General features: G+C 39.0%; 1 protein-coding gene across 1 annotated transcript in view; it reads right to left on the reverse strand.

The window, feature by feature from the left end:
* Window positions 1-1215: 1215 nt before the first annotated feature.
* Window positions 1216-17955, reverse strand: part of LOC124172985 (insulin-like growth factor-binding protein complex acid labile subunit) — a 43069-nt gene continuing 26329 nt past the window's right edge. Inside the window, exons 4-7 of the mRNA XM_046552517.1 lie at window positions 16076-16724; window positions 12315-12599; window positions 11144-11355; window positions 1216-1452 (exon numbers count right to left, since the gene is read on the reverse strand). Of these exons, the coding sequence (XP_046408473.1) occupies window positions 1284-1452; window positions 11144-11355; window positions 12315-12599; window positions 16076-16724 (1315 nt within the window). The 3' untranslated portion in view covers window positions 1216-1283. The remainder of the gene's footprint in view (window positions 1453-11143; window positions 11356-12314; window positions 12600-16075; window positions 16725-17955) is intronic.

Consider the following 17955-nt stretch of genomic DNA (forward strand, 5'->3'; position numbering starts at 1 on the left):
ATAAAACGAAATTTCCCGTATAGCGAAATATTAGAAAAATGATCATACTTCGTTGGTCCGTGGGATTTCGCTACAAAGACATTTCACTGTAGTCACTTTGCTGATTGGGATATCCATGTTCATTCCCTCAAGACGACGTTTAAATAATTTTTAATGATTCATTGTTATAGTCGAGTTAAGAATGTGTGAAACTATATGTATATTTTGGCAGAATTTCATACATCTCCTTTAATTTCAGCTTTGTAGCAACATTGCGACTATAAAGTCTAGGTTAAAACAACCTTCCTATACAATCGATGACAGAAGCAATATTTCTGAAGTTAACGAAGAAATTCTATGGAAAACATAGTCAAAATTTTATTAGTGAAAAGTATCAAAGAACTTTCACCACATAACTGCCGAAATTGTTATACTAATTAAATCTATTCCTCTTACTTAATATAAACCAATAACACGATTATTTCCATGTTTGAAGCATGTATTGTGGTGGGGCGACGTTTAAACAATGTGAAATGATTCATTGTTGTAGTCAAATACACAATGAGTAAAAGTATATGTATTACGCGAACCTATGGAGCTTCGGAAGAGATTCTTACAAGTGTCACCTTAACCCGGTAACACCTGAATAAAAAAGTTCCTGCGATTTTTGTGGTAATCATATGTTTTAATACGAATTAAATTCTAAGTCATTCAGCGCAAATTTTATTCTTTTATCTCTAATAGTTACCTAGATACAGCCTGGTACCATATGGTACCGCTAGGCGCTTAAGGGGTCAAAAAATCGAAATTTGAAAAACTTTTCGGAAATCACATTTTTAAGCCAAAACCGTTAAATATTTATTATTTTCCGGAAAATACATTCATTTTCATACAAAATTACACTCAAATATCAATAATATTCAATTGATTATTAAATATTATTGTATATAAAATAGAAGTTATGTATAATTGACGTAGAAATCAAGAATAACATGATTTTAGTGTTTCACTCAGTCGTTGCCGCACATGGAAATGAACAAAGCAGTCACTGCGTTGCATTTCATGCATTCTGTTCTTATTCTACTGGTTCAGTTTTCAGTTTTTCAGTTCCTGTTAGACCCTTTAAGGTTTTTAACATTGTTGCGCGGAATAAACCTAAATATTAAAAAAGTAAAAATGTAATTCCTGGTCGAGCAAAGACTTTGGAAAGTTACGAAGAAATTCTCTGCAAAAATGTAGTAAAAAATTTATTCATCGAAAATGTTCAGCAAATTACACAATGTATCGCCGGAAAACCAGCAGTGCTACGCCGGTGGTTCAACCATTGCTTCTGCTTCGGTTGAGCTTGTGGCCTTGTGTCCGGACGCTGAATTAACTCCATTGTCGTTCCAACAGAATCCAATCGTGGGCAGCCAATGGTAAGCCCATGACTCCACATCCGCGACCGCTCTCCCGTTGACCGAATCTGGCTTCCTGTAAACACGAAAACATTCATTTGTAACCCATTCGGAAAATTAAATAACTCACTACCGCTCAAAACTTTTCGATCACCTTCGCACGAAACTTGATCTTTATTTCAATGTGCAAACGCACTGTAAAAACTAAATGGACCAACAGAATAAATATTTCCTCTTTCAATCATTAATCAACATAGAATATGATTTGTGTTTGAGCTTGTTTTTTGGATATAGTATATTTTATTGTTCTTAACGTGATTTTAATCATATGTTAAATTATAACTTTTTATATTGATCTCTAGGATGGGCCGTAAAATGGTTTTATTCCTGATCCAATTTGGACTGTGCGGGAAAGTTGCGAAATGATATAAGGATCTCGCACACAGATTTTTTTTTCAAATCGGATGATATTAACCACAGCCGCCCGAGCTCTAAAGTTTAAAATTTCGCGAAAAATCAGGCTGATTTATGAATCAAATGGTTATGAAGACGAATTTTATGAAAATATGGGATAATGGGTAATATTAAAGAGTGGAAACATGTTTATAATTTATAAAAATGAAATTTGAAGTTTATTTGACAAAATCTTTTGCTCAAACAATGTCTAGGAATCAGCAACAAAATTAGTGTATAGACCATCCGCACAACACATTTTATTTTTGCCCACGTTTCTAAAATTCCTTTTTTCGGGCTAAATCGCAGGTAAGTAATATTTATTTCGATCGAATTTAATTTTTTTAGCAAATAAGTCATCATATGGTACTAAATAGTCCCACAAAAAGTAATAATAAGTTAAATTATTTTAAATTAACATCAATCGTAAAGACGAATAACGTATCTGTGTAGCTATTTTCCACAAGAAATTCAGCCAAGGCTGAGAAAAAACATAATACGAACGCCACGTATTTCACTAATGAGCTCTCTGCCAATTTCGTGAGAAAACTACCCAGAACTCACCACGAGGATTACGGGGGGGATTGACGCAATGGTGAAAATAGAGATAAAGCTACCAGGTGTGGAGTGGAGTGCGTGATATTTGTTGCACCCGAAAATTTCAGGGGTAATGATCTCAATAAACATGCTAAATGCAATGTTTTACGTACTTAAAGGAGACAAAAGAGCTCTCACGAAAGGAAAAAGCACAATGGAAGTCCTTCGGAAGGGTAACGCGGAATGGCCCGTGGGTTGTAGGTGACACCTGATACTTTAACGTGATACTTTACCTCGTTCGGAATTATAAAGTTTATGAGATCATCGCAGCGTTTAGGCAAAATGCGAGTTGAGGGCATAAAAGCTAATAATGCTACAAGTGCGACGATAGGGTAGTGAGAGGAAAGATATTGCATGGGGCAAGATACCTTTTACGAAACATTCTCTTTTTTTTCGTGAAGATGCCACATGTATTATCAATCAGTTACATTTAATGGACCGAATTGAGCAGGAGGGTGCTCTCAGTGAAAGGTATCGAACGTCAGAACGCCTTATTTTTCCTTTTTTTTTCATTTTTGCGCGACTTTTGCCTAAATTGTAGGACCGGGTAATTCTTATCTTTGCTTTTGGCGTTCATTTATCTACTGTTTTCGTCTAGCGATACTTTAAAACAATCTTTAAAACGCCTTTTTTGCCTCGACAATACACGCTATTATCATGTTTGCAGCTCAACATGTGGTTGTGGTATGGCGTAATAGGTGCAGCAAATGCAGTTGGACCACGAGTCCTGCGGCAAGTGTCCGCATGAGGACTCTTGCCCCACGGGCGCTGACTCCAGCCCCAATATATCACGTAGCTTAAATTACACTTAACGTGCTAGTTTCTGTAATAAATATCACATGATCTTTGTTGATAAATGCATTCTTGATAAAATTCGGAAATCAAGACGAAAAAATCGATCGGAAAGAATTTGGAGTACAAATTTCGGAGATAACTATACTGAGGAGGAAAAATGGGGAATCCGTGAGTTCTATTACAGCTAATGTAGAAATTTATGAATTTTCCTTGCTTAAATTTTGCTCAATTTCAGACTTAAAGATGCGTTTCTTTCGTAGATATTCATAAAAGAGCCGCTTGTCTCATCTGAGAGCAGTAAACCGCATCAATAAGCATTGAAAGCGCATACGCGTTGCATTAACTTATTAATCCCAAGCGTTGCGTTAAGGCTCCATTATTGAATTCTAATTATCAGAAAAAGTGTCTACCTCAGAATAATTTTTTCTTCGTTTGACTGACTTTTTTAAGTATCTCTGGCTCTGATTTGGTCATTTCCATCATCATTTTTATTCAGATAATTGTATTTTTTTGACTGATGGCGTTTGGCACAAAAAGGAATCGATGCGCACATACGAGACACCCTTTGAAAAATGACATACCCCATCAGGTCCGTTAAGGCGGAATGGGGCATTTCCTCCTAAGGAATACTGATAACTCCTGGCGAAGATGTCGAGTGTACAAATCAAGATAAAAAATAAAAGATGTAGGATTATTTTTAAAAATTACTTTTTTTGTATAAATTTACCGGAGTTTTCCCAGCGTTGCGTGTGCACAGCATTTTGAAAATTATATAATATGATGAAAATATTTTTTTTCTATAAACTTTATTTAATTAGGTCAAAATAAACCGGAATATTCGAAACAAACCGCTGTAAAAAGCACTTCATACAGTCTGGGGAATAAGGGATTAAATCAAACGCAATTGTCCACTTAACACTTTGTGTGCCGGCCACTAATTTCAAAGCCCTACCGATAAATCCAGCCATTTTTACTAAATTCGCAATTTTTTAAAAACATTCGCATCAAAAATATTTTTATATCGATGTGTATTTCAATAAAAATGGACCTTATTCTTCTCAATGAACGAGTTGAATAACATTTACTGCTAAATTTAAAATATATATTTTAATAATGAAAACCTACTAATTTTGAAAAATAAAAACGCTGCAACAAATGATGCACCGCCATAAAATGCATAATATTTTATAATGCTCAATTTCAACTATTTAAACCATGGAAAATAATACAAAAGCATTGTTTCAAGCGAATCATTCAAAATCCCGGATGAAGAAAAGGGTTAATGCACCCTCAACAAACGTTTCTTTTCGCCAAAGAATTTTCACACAAAGTAGGCTGAGAAAAGGGTGCTGGCAGCTACAGGGGACTTTTCGTCCTCAACACAATAACAGAACTCTTTTTTCATCGAGTAGTTTCTTTTGCAGCAGCATTTTTAAAATATCAGAACCTGTACGCGAGGGGTACAAAGATAAATGATTAATAAATAAACGAAGGACCAGGCGGTTTATGATGATTGAAATTGCTATATATTACAAAAAAGGAGAACTCTCCCGTTCGACCGTTCTACCTGGCGACCAAAGGCTGACTGCCTACCCTCGTGCCGGAACACGTGGGGGCAGTTACAAAATTTGACTTAACACAAATTTGACTTACTCTGTAAACAATGGAAAAACGAATTGAACTGGCGGGAACTCAAACTAGATTACACAGACTTCAAACATTCCGCCCACCTTCTCTTCGCAGAAGAGAACCATTACATAACAACAACAAAAATATTTAAATGAACATAGATTTTAAACTCAGATTACAATATTCATTTTAAAATTACTAGATCATTCACTGGTCTTTTAAGCACTGAATTTGCAGTTTGAATTGTCACCACTCGGACATATCCATCATCACCCGGGTGAACTTTTATTACTCTGGCTAGTTGCCAACGCGCTGGTGGAGTGTTGTCATTGCAGGCAATCACGAGATCCCCAGCCTTGATGTTTGGGGTTGATGTTGCCCATTTCTGTCGTTGCTGTAGAGATTGCAAGTACTCCCTCGACCAGCGTCGCCAATAATGCTGAAGCATTTGCTGTACCATTTGCCATCTCTTTAAAGTCGGAATACTTTCCTCAATTAATGCTGGCTCTGGAATTAGATAAGATGAAGATTGAATTAAAAAATGAGCAGGAGTCAACGCTTGGATATCATTAGGATCATTTGATAAGGGAACAAGCGGGCGGGAATTCAAACATGCTTCCACTTGACATAATAGAGTTGACAGTTCCTCGAAAGTCAACTTTGTTTCCCCGATAACCCGTCTTAGATGATGCTTTGTTGACTTGACTGCCGCTTCCCAGATCCCACCAAAATGTGGGGCTGTGGGGGGATTGAAACGCCACTCCGTTCCATTAGATGCTAAGGCCTCAGCGAAGGTGCGGGTGAAGTTGGAAGATCTCTGGAACAGTTCTTTTAATTGTCTGTCAGCACCCACAAAATTAGTTCCCTTGTCACTTAATAACAAGGAGCAATGACCTCGTCTCCCAACAAATCGTCGGAAAGCTGCAATAAATGCTTCAGAAGTGTAATTAGAAACTGCTTCCAAATGCACAGCACGAGTGCTCAGACATACAAAAACACATATGAAACCTTTGTATGAACTTCTACACTTTCCTGGTGAGGTCTTAATGCTCACAGGTCCAGCATAATCAACACCAGATTTTGAGAAAGGTCTGTTAGGCATTGTTCTGTATTGTGGCAAATTACCCATGATTTGATATGAAGTACTTTTTCTGTAACGTTGGCACACAACACATTTATGGATTATCTCTTTGATTTTCTGCCGTCCTTTCAATACCCAGTACTGTGTGCGTAGTGTTGTAAGAGTTAGCTGTACCCCACCATGCAGTGTACGTTTATGGCAGTCTTCGATGATTAAGCGTGTGAGTGGATGATCACTGGGTATGATCAACGGATGTTTCTCATCCTCAGAAAGTAATGAATGCTTTAATCTTCCTCCCACTTTTAATAACTTTTGATCAATAAATGGCGTTAACCTGATAAGCACACTGTTCTTAGGAATAATTTCATTTTTCTCCAAGATCGAAATTTCTTTAGAAAATGATTGCCGTTGTGCTATGTACACTAACAATAAACGAGCTCTGATAACTTCACTTGGATTCAAAATTACATCAGCATTCATTAATTCAACATTAAACCATGATGCACTGAAAATTGGATGCACTAGTTTTTTTGCTTGTAGAAAACGTATCACATAAGCCATGACATGCACTGTAGTTTTTAGATTAGAGTACTTTTGAAAGATATTAAAGCCACTAGCTTTAATTGTTGCAGTATTTGTTGATAAAACAATAGGAATTTTAGATTCTTCATTAGTGCTTCTATTAAAAACTGTTTTTGGCCATAGTTGGTCACACTTAGAGAGCCAGTCCGGTCCTGACCACCATAAGTTCTGATTTTTCAGTGCAGATGCTAAGCAACCACGAGATGCTAAATCAGCTGGATTATTCTTAGTCCCAATATGACGCCAGTTGGCAGTTGGCACCAGGGTATGAATATCAGAACACCTATTAGCTATAAAGGTAGGCCATCTTGAAGGATGTTCTTTTAACCAACATGAAACATCTTGAGAGTCAGTCCACAGATGAATTTTTAATAATTCAGATTCAAATCTTTTTGTGTGGTGATTAGTTAACTTAGCAAGTAAATGAGCAGCTGATAACTCCAAACGAGGAATGCTAATAGTTTTCAAGGGAGCTACTCTTGTTTTAGCTTGAATCATTCTCACTCTAAATGATTTTTCTGAAGATTTATCACTTGTACGCAGATACAAGACCGCACCATACGCTGATTTAGAGGCATCAGCAAATCCATGTAATTCAATAACATTCATTTTTGCACTATAACCCAACCATCTAGGCACTTTGATATTTGTGATTTGAGGTAAATCGCTGTAGAAAGTTTCCCATTGCTCAGCCTCCGTTCGAGGCAAAGGTTCATCCCAATCTATCTTAAGGAGCCAAAGTTTTTGAAGAAAGATTTTGGCCGTAATTATCACTGGCGCAATCCAGCCTAATGGATCAAATAGTTTAGCTACCTTGGATAACACTAATCGTTTAGTCCATTGCTCTACCTTTTGATCAATTTTAACATTGAAGTTAAAACAGTCTTCACTGGGTTGCCAATTAAGTCCCAAAACTGCAAAAATGGAATCATTCGCAAAAAGTGATTCCGGTTCACTGACTAATAACTCTTGTGGCAACCACTGAAGTAGAGTAGAACTATTTGAATGCCATTTGCGAAGGGAAAAACCGCCCACCATGCACAAATTAATGACATCTTTTTGCTTAGCCAATGCGGTGTGAATCTCATGATCATCTTGTTGCATCGTAAATACAGCTGAAGTCTGCGGTAGGACCGCATTTGTCTCACCAGATAAGATCCACCCTAGGGCTGTGGCCATAGCAATCGGATGGTTAGCTTCCCCTTTGTCGACTCTACCTTCCACGACTCGGGCGTGCACCGCGTCTCCAAGGAGTAGATCGATTTGTCCAGCCTGGAAGTATTTGGGATCAGCAAGCTCCAACTCCTTCAGATGAGGCCAGTTATCCCTGGTTAGAAGACTCGGTTTGTACAACGTTACCTTGGGTACCACCAGAGCTTCAGTGTGACAGCTAAAAGTAGACATGAATCTTGGCTTAATTATAACACTAACAGAGCCTTTGCATTTCATATGAAGACTGTTACCAAGTCCACTGACAACCACCGACGCTGATTTTTTATCAAGTCTATGTCTTTGACAAAGTGATTCCGTGATGAAACTAGACTGAGCGCATTGATCAAGTAATGCTCTAGCTAACACAACATTTCCATGAGGTCCTTGCACTTTTACCCACGCAGTGGAAAGAAGTACTGTCTCAGGCTTGCTATCGATCACATTAGTTAGTTTACGTTCGATAGATTCTTCAGTAAAAACAGGAAAATAGCTTGTTGATTGGTTCTTCACACAGTTTTTCGAAGATTCAGAATTAGTTGAAGGCTCATGTAAAAATGTATGATGCTTTTTATGGCAAACCTGACATCTCTTTTTTGATATGCAATTTCTGAAAACATGTTGTCCAAAACAATTGAAACAAAGATTCTTAGAAAGGACAAATTCCTTCCGTTGCTCTACTGATTTATCACGAAAAGTTTCACAATACGCCAACCAATGGCTGCGGCCACACAAAGCACACAAGGGATTTTTCATTACGGTTGATCCGCCCATATGAAAACTCTTTGATTTGTATGATCCACTCTTTTCATGAAATTGACGTCGCTGTTGCATGCCCTTGGGAGATCCCGAAGATTGTTTATTACCACAACTTTCCAGACTGTCCAAACTCATTATTTTTGTTTTTAAGAAAATTTTAAGCATCTCATAAGTAGGAGGTGCAGTTGAATTCTCTAATTTAATTTCCCAATCACGTCGCGTTTGTGGGTCTAATCTCCTTTCAGTTATGAATACAATTAAATCATCCCAATGACATACTGGACGTCGCAACGCTTCAAGTGAGAGCAAGGGGTTCACTGTGCCGGCATAAATGCGGCGTAATTCAGATGCTGACTCGTTTTGCATCGATTTAAGATCAAACAACGCAGCAAGGTGAGCACTAGTTATGCGTCTATTATTCTCGTAATAATTTTGCAAAGATTGCCATGCAAGAGTGAAATTTTCTTCTGTGATAGGAATAGTTCGTACCAGGTCAGCAGCTTCACCAGAAAGACAGCTTAACAGATATTGCAATTTTGCAACCTGCGAAATATCTTTGCGATCTATTATCATAGACTTCAGGAGATCTCGAAAAGTTTCCCAATTTCGGAAATCACCTGAGAATTTAGGTAACTCCGGGACAGGTAATCTAACAAGGTGATCACTCTCACTATGGGAAGTTTTATTCTCACCATTCCGTTCACTTTTACTTGATGCTGATACAAGGTTTATCAGAAATTCTTCAAACTCGCCCTTTCGTTGTAAGTACACTTCCTCAGCATTATTGATTTTCTGATGACTGCTAGCCCCAAAGACGCCCTCTGTTGTCGATGTACGATGCCTTCGTAGACGTCCGATGATAGCACGAGCGGGGATGAATCAGCCGTTGCAAGGACGACGGCACGATGCACTCCTTCCCCCTCCGATTTCCTCTTCTCCGAGCTGCTTTGAAGAGCTGTCCCTCGTGCCTCCGTCATGAGCCTCACGGTAGATAGAGATGACCAGCGGGACTTCTTTTTCGTCGATGAGTTCCATTAGTCCGCCGATACGATTTTTCTCCGATAAACGATAAATATATGAAACATTGACCGCCAAGATTCGCTAACAACTCCGTTAACGAGTAAACGGGACCGATAATCTGGTAAAAATTAATCCGGCAGCGATATAACCGGAAAGATATGTCCCGAGAAGATAAAACCGGTGATGATACGTACGACCTCTGCAATGCGACGATTTTTAATTTGGCGATGCTGAGATCAACGATACTGAGTCCGGAAAGATAGGTCCCGAAAACATGAGATCCTATGTAATTCAGCACTATCCGTCGAGATCCGATGAGTTCCGATATGATCCGACGCATCCGATGAAATCCGTTGACATCCGTTGACATCCGGCCCGAAGGACCAAAAAATATGTACGCGATGGGTACAAAGACAAATGATTAATAAATAAACGAAGGACCAGGCGGTTTATGATGATTGAAATTGCTATATATTACAAAAAAGGAGAACTCTCCCGTTCGACCGTTCTGACTGGCGACCAAAGGCTGACTGCCTACCCTCGTGCCGGAACACGTGGGGGCAGTTACAAAATTTGACTTAACACAAATTTGACTTACTCTGTAAACAAAGGAAAAACGAATTGAACTGACGGGAACCCAAACTAGATTACAAAGACTTCAAACAGAACCACTAAATAGTAAACTGGAAAAGTAGTATGGGCCAAATATTACAGCTTCACTTAAACAAAGTCAATAAAATAGAAAGACGTATTTTTACGTCAATGGCAATCTTCAGGTAGATTTACAAGACGAAATATTATGCCCTTGGCAGCCAAAGTGCTAAATATGTCGTGTACATGAGTGAAGGTACCCAGACAGCACAGAATGCTCCGTATCTAATTCGTATGCATATAGTATCCATTGACGAAAAGCGACGGAGCGGTAGTCAATGGATACTATCTGCATACGAATTGGATATGGAGGATTCTGTGCCGTCTGGGTAGTTATACTATTCCAGAATCCAGACAAGCAATACGCCAACTATCGGCCGAATTGGGAAGTAAAGATCAGATGGTACGAAGCATTTCCTATGGGAACCACGTTAACAAATCATTGGTATCTCTGGGAATTTATTGATTTTTCTAATTATATTTTTCGTATTATGCAATCATAACTTCGTAAGTAATATATTTAATGCATTCAGATTCATTAAAGTGACTTTTTGTTGCCATTCATTGCTACAATTCACCATTTACTGGGACGGTGGTTTGTTTGTTTAATGCACTTGCGGTAACCGACGAATTGCACTTTTTTTTTCTAGCCTGCTATGAATGAAGTTTATTTATCTGAATCACGCATTTATTGTCATTAGGAACCCTTTGTCAATCGTCGTGTATTAGTAGAGGATATTTTAGCTGTACTGCATGAATTCCTAAATATTAACTGCTATATGTCGCAGTCCCTAGGAATCGAAGTACCACCTCAAAGGCAATAAAAATCTTCTTTGATATATTCTTAAATACATTAATTTAGGCAATGGCTCAACGATTCAACCTGTTACACCTATGTAATCATCACAAAAATATCCTCGGCCATGTTGGCAAATCACGTCACTGCCTTCAGCGCAGCCATCGGTGATTTGAGTCTCGAATAGATGCTTACGAGCAGCGGAGGTCCTGAATATCGATGACCGCCGGCACTACCAGCATGTGTCCAGTGAGCCTCTCCAACATAGACGTTGGCCTCATTTCTTTGGAGGCGTACCGCAGGAGCTTGAAGACCTCGCAGTCGCAAACGAAAGGGTTGTGTCCCAGAAGTAATTTGACACGGGAAAACTTGCTGTCAATGTCGCAGCCGGGGAGAACAACTTCAATCTGAGAGGGAGAAAAGAACACGGATGAAAACATAACCTCTTTAGACCTGAAAGATTATTTTCTACATAAAAAATGCGTATGCATCATTTTACTAAGGAAATGGAACTGAAATAAAATTAACCTGCTTATAATATTGTTATCCTAGTGATGGTAACTCCTTGCAACAACCGTGATACGCAAAAAAAGGCAGCAATTACAAGAGAAAGATTTTATGGAAATATATTATGCATGCAGATTATTGATGTTATATCAGGACGTGTCATAGAAATAATACCAATAATACCTTAAATGGCTGAACAAAATTAAACAGTGTGTCCCAAAAAGAATGATCCGATTTTAACTTGTAATAATATTGAAACAAATGTCACTAGGCAAGCGAATCAGCGCCAGATGTGGTCGGCATTGTTTGGAGTTTTAGAAATATTCGCTGAATTTCACTACAAGCGCTGATGTTTAGCGTGCAACCCTTAGACCATCGGTCTAGCAATTTGGTCTAACAAAAGGTGCAGCCAGTTTGGGGTGAATTCAGCTATCGGCTAGATGTCGTACGCCTAGCCAATGGAGGACATATTGAGACAATGATACAATGATAAATGAAGAGCAAACTTAGTGCACGTCCACAGTAATTTTATTAATATTATTAATATTATATAAAAAAATTTGTACCTGATGATAGCGAAGTAAGGTCGCTGAATAGCGTCGTACCAAATAAAATTATTGTGGACATGCACTAAGTTTGCTCTTCATTTATCATTGTATCATAATGTTCCACAACATCTCGCCGAACACCGTTGAAGACGTATTGAGAATTTATGATGGGTTTACGTACACTTTTCTCATTTGTGAGCAATTAATATACAATAAGTTGATATTAAACCCTTTTTCCTAATCAATAATCTTATTTAAAATCGGGTCATTTTTAGAACACACTGTAATATAAATATAACATGTTACGTTACCTTATTGTCTTGGAGTTGCAGGGAGGAGATGGAGTTGTGGCTGAGGTCGATGGTCAAATTCTTCGAACCTGGAAAATGATTGAGGTACAAACGATGATAGTGTTCATTGTATTTAAACATGAACGATTCTAGGTCCATGGTGTCTTGGGCCCTGGTGAAAAGGAGGTCTCCGTGCCACAGTCGTTCGATTTTGTTGTGGCTCAGATCGACGAAAGTCAGGTTTGGCAGATAGTGCTGAAACTCCATGGGTATGAAGGCAATTTGATTGTGGGATAGTATGATGACCTGCAATTAAATAATACAGATATTATCGTTAATATTACAAATATGGTTGCTAAAGTCGGCCTCTAAATGTGTTGTCACACACTTCCCATTAACCCGGTAACGCCTGAATTAAAAACTTTCTGCAATTTTTATGGCTATAATTTATCTAAATTTCATTGAAACTCTTAGTCATAAAGTGCAAAATTTATCCTTGTACCACTAAGATTTACGCCTAGCGGTACCATATGGTACCACCAACATATTTTAAAACAAGTTATTCATCACAATCACTTGGTTTAATCATCACAAAGAGCAAAGGTACACATGGAAAAGTCCTGGGGACATTGGGAGATATTAGATAGACTACATCATGGTAAAGGAAGAGGTTTAGAAATAGTGTGAAAAACTCGCGCAGCGGATGCGGATTCGGACCACAATCTAGTGCTCATGGAATGCAACGTAAGATTCAAAAGACTTATGAAAGTTAGGAAGGCGAAGAAATGGAATTAAGAAGCCCTGAAGGGGAGTATGAGGAGAGAATATCAGGAACTAGTGGACATTAGTCTACGGGAGATTGAAAGTACCAAGGCGGTAGAGGAAAGATGGGATAATATAAAAACGGGAATAGTCAAAGCGGCGGAGAAGTCAATTGGTTACGTTGACAGTAGTAGGATAAAGAAGCCGTGAATAACGGAGGCAATAGTAAATGAAATGGAGGAGAGGAGGAAGTGGAAGAACGTGGACACAGAACAGGGCAAAAGAATGTATAGAGAATGGAATAATCGATTGCGACGTGAAACTAAGAGGGCAAGGGAGGCTTGGTGGAAAAGACAGTGTGAGGAAATGGAAAAAATCCAGAAGGATGGAGAAGTAGGCGCGTTGTACGCCAAAGTCAAGTCGCTATCGGGCGGCAAAAGAGGACAAGCCATGTTTAAAATTAAGGCTTAAGATGGGAGAGTGCAAATGAGCGAGAAGAGGTACAGAGTAGATGGAAGGAATACTTGGAGGACCTGTATGACGGAATGAACAGACCAGAGAGATTGACTCTAGAGGAGGAAAGTGCAGTGCAGGAGGAAATCTTGGGCCGGAGATATTAGATTCAGAAATATAGAGAGCACTTCGTAATATAGGAAAGCAGTAGGCGAGGACAATATCCCGTGTGAGCTTCTGAAGAATCTAGGGAGGGAAGGTAAGAAAAGGTTTTTTGAACTAGTGCGGAGATCTACGAGGAGGGATGTTGGCCGGAAGATTTCGTGAAGACGGTTTTAATTCCGCTTCCGAAAAAGAAGAAAGCTGTGAAATGCGGAGATCATAACACTACCAGCTTAATATCGCATGCGGCGAAAGTGGTGCTGAGGATATTGAACAGACGAATGGAGGCGAGGGCAAACGGGTATTGGGGCGAAGATCAATTTGGTTTCAGAAAAGGGAAGTCAACTCGTAATGCAATATCAATAATGAGGTCCCTCGTCGAGCGGAACCTAGAATATGACCAGGACGTATATGCGTGTTTCGTGGATTTTGAGAAGGCGTTTGATAGGGTGAACTGGGTAAAGTTAATGGATATTCTGAAGAGAATAGGTGTAGATTGGAGGAATAGACGACTGATGCGTAATCTGTATATGGCCCAGACTGGGCAAGTGAGGATAGCGGACGGAGAATCTGGGTGGGCAAGCATTGGCCGAGGTGTGAGGCAAGGCTGTCCTCTATCGCCGCTGCTCTTTAACGTGTACGCTGAAGAGATGGTAACGGAAGTGTGGGATGAGTTAGAAGCTGGAATAAAAGTGGGAGGAATGATGTTAAAATCAGTGAGATTAGCGGATGATCAGGCGCTGATTAGCCAGTCAGCGAGGGGGCTTCAGGCTCGAGTGGATGCGTTATACGAGCGTTGCGAGGAGTATGGGATGAGGATTAATCACAAGAAAACTAAGGTTATGCGGTTTTGTAAAGCATCACGAGCGAGGAATGTGAGACTCAAGATAAAGGTGGGTGGTGAAAAAATTGAGCAAGTTGAGCAATTCAACTATTTAGGCAGTACGTTAGAGGAAAACGGATACAGTAGTAAGGACATCAGGAAGAGAATAGCATTAGCAAAAGAGGCGTTCATGAACAGGAAGGAGCTTCTGAGAGGATCGTTGTGTAAGAGTTTAAAGAAAAGGTTAGTGAAGAGTTTGATTTGGAGCGTAGCTCTCTACGGTGCGGAAACTTGGACACTGAGGAAAGGAGACGAGAGAAGATTGGAGGCATTCGAGATGTGGGTATGGAGAAGAATGGAGAGGGTGAAATGGACGGAGAGGAAAAGGAATGACGAAGTGCTGGATATGGTTGGCGAGGAGAGACAGCTTTTCGATGAGATACGGAGGAGACAGAAAGTATGGATGGAGTTAGTGCTTAGCGGTGAGGGGATGTTGAAAATGGTGTTGGAGGGTAGAATGTTTGGGAAACGAGGAGGGGAAGGAAAATAATAGGATTTTTAGATAGATTGAAAGAGAGTAGGCCTTACTGTGAGTTAAAGAAGGCAGTGCTGGAAGGAAAGGGAGGCTCCCAGATCACTTTTTGCGTACTCCGTGGAAACCTACCTTAATCGGTAGAATACTATAATGATAATATTTAACGATCAATGATAGCATAAGTCATGCATATCAAAATTTAAAACCTCCATACTCAATTACATATTACATCTACAGAAGTGGTCACAGATATTAAAAATAAAATTTTCATGAATAAAAAAAAATCTTTTCCCAAATGGGAAACATTTGGCTGCAAACATTTGTAGAGGTTTCCAAAAAAAACACTCTAACAATGCCGTTACACTCTGTCCCCTTCTATGTTTTCCTCGAGTATAATTGTTTGTCTTTTTTTAGCTCTATTTAGGTTAAAAGATTCATATTTATAATAAGGAATACTCTGGTAAATTTCTCGAAATAGTGACATATGTGGCCGCTATAATCAGCTATCTGTGGGATGGAATGGGGTCTTCTCTATGCAGACCCCTTGGATATTATTTTTCCACTATCCATCTGTCGGTGGTTGCGTTCGAGGAATTAGAGAAGACATTTGGAAACGTGGATTGGATTAAAATGATAGGAATCCTGAAATAAATTAAAAATCTTTACAATGACAGGATAATATACCAGAGTTTATGCGAAAACCAGGTAGCGGTGATAAAACAGGGTCTAGCTGTGAACAAACAAGAATCAGTAAAGAGATGAGACAAGGCTTTGCTTCGTCACAAGTAATTTTCCACTTTTACGTCAAGAAAACCATTAATGAACTCATAGAAAAGGCCTCGGGAGTGGACAACCAGGGAGAAAAAATGAACAAGATTACATTTTCCGATGACATAGTCGTCATAGCAGAGACGAAGATAGGCTTTAGAAATATTTTGAATAAGACACGCAGGGTAATGTTAGGTTAATGTAATGTCAGGGTCATGGGTGAATAACAGCTGAAAATAAGCATGGAGAAGGAATTGGGATTACTCCAAAGTTTCTCACCTCCAATGCTGTCAGCTTATGTAGGGGCGACAAGCAGCCCCACACAAACCTTACTCCCAGCATATACCCGCTGCATTCCCCCAGGTCAATAAGGTTATGGGAGAGGTCCACGTATTTCGTATTCTCAAAGTCCCAGAGCCAATGTTCGAAGAATTCAACCGACTTTAAACGGTTTCGTGACACGTCGAATGTCTCCAATGCGAGATCAGTTGAAAGTGTCCTTCGTATCTCAGGTTTAAACGCAAACTCTGTGATATAGTTTCCGCTTAAGTTGAGGACTTTTAAGGTTTTTAGGACGGGCGATACTCTTGGATAAACCGTTAATTGGTTTGAAGATAGGTCGATAATTTGCAAATTGATCAAATACTTGCTAAAGAGAACTTTATATTCGTCAAGCTCCAATGGATTTTCTATGGTATGAATAAGGTTGTGCGACAGATTGACCTCCAGCAGACAAGGTGCTTGCGATAACATGTCTGGTTTGATCGAAGTCAGATGATTTCCCGATAGGATTAGGTGTGTCAACAACGGAATCGACAATTCCGGCACATACTCCAGCCGATTTCCGCTTATATCGAGAAGAAACATGTGACATGTCCCGTTCTGTGTTTTGAATGGTTGAAATATATTGTTTGGCAAATGGCGGAACCTGTAAATAAATGATAAAATTGTTTATTTATATATATTTTCACTTATAGTGAAATGTCTTTGTAACGAAATCCTGCGGACCGACGAAATGCGTTCGTAAAACTGGAGTTTCGTTAGACGGGAAGTTTCGTTATGCGGGCGGAAAACACTTTCGTTATACTGAATATATCGATACACTGGCGTCCGTTATGAAGACATTTCACCGTATTAGGTTATTCCTAAAAGTTAGGAATGTGCGAGTAGCCCATTTTGATGTCGAGTCGAGTATCGAGTCGAGTCCATATCTACTCGCGAGTATCGAGTCGAGCATGATAATTTCTAAACCTGAAAATACTACAATGCATGCTCCTAATTACTTTCTACCTTGGTCAATCCCCTGGTTAATTGTCTATTCAGAATTCTAGGATAAATTTAAAAAATGATAGTGTGGAACGTATATGGTAATTTTGTCAATATCGGGAATAACCAGCATTGTTCCTGAAAACTTAAGAGTTACTCTCATTTTTTCTTCGAGAAATCATAATTTTTTTAAATTATTCACTCGGATTTTGATTATAGAAAGTAATTAAGGCTACAAGTTTATCTCATGCGAAAGTATGAGAGATATAATGGTCCACTCAGACTACTCCGAATACGTCCCCGGGTGGGAGGACCAACGCGTCTAAAGAAAAAGTACTCGGCACCAACGTTGATATATATTGTGGCTGACTGCTGCCTAGAGATGTAAACCCCAGAACAATACATGAGTATGACGATTTGACTTTAGCCCATTAATCCCCAGCGTTGCGTTAACGCAACTTTATTGAATCCTAATTCTCAGATAAAGTTTCTACTTCAGAATAATTTTTTATTCGATTAACTGACTGTTTTAAGTATATCTAGTTCTTATTTTGTCCCTTCCACCAACATTTTCATTCATAAAATTGTATTTCTATGACTGATGGCGTTTGGCACAAAATAATCGATGCGCACACACGATACACCCTAGGAAAAATGACACACCCCAGCATGTCCGTTGAAAGGCAGAATGGGGCATTTCCTCCAAAGGAATACTGATAACTCCCGGCGAAGATGTCGAGTGTGCAAATCAAGATAAAAAATAAAATATGCAACCTAATTTTTAAAAATACTTTTTTTTTGTGTTTATTTTCCCGAGTTTTCCCAGCGTTGCGCATACGCAGTATTTTGAAAATCATTTAATGTGATGAAAATATTTTTTTTTCCTGAAATTT

Source organism: Ischnura elegans (genome assembly GCF_921293095.1).
Source record: "Ischnura elegans chromosome 13 unlocalized genomic scaffold, ioIscEleg1.1 SUPER_13_unloc_3, whole genome shotgun sequence".
Lineage (NCBI taxonomy): Eukaryota > Metazoa > Arthropoda > Insecta > Odonata > Coenagrionidae > Ischnura > Ischnura elegans.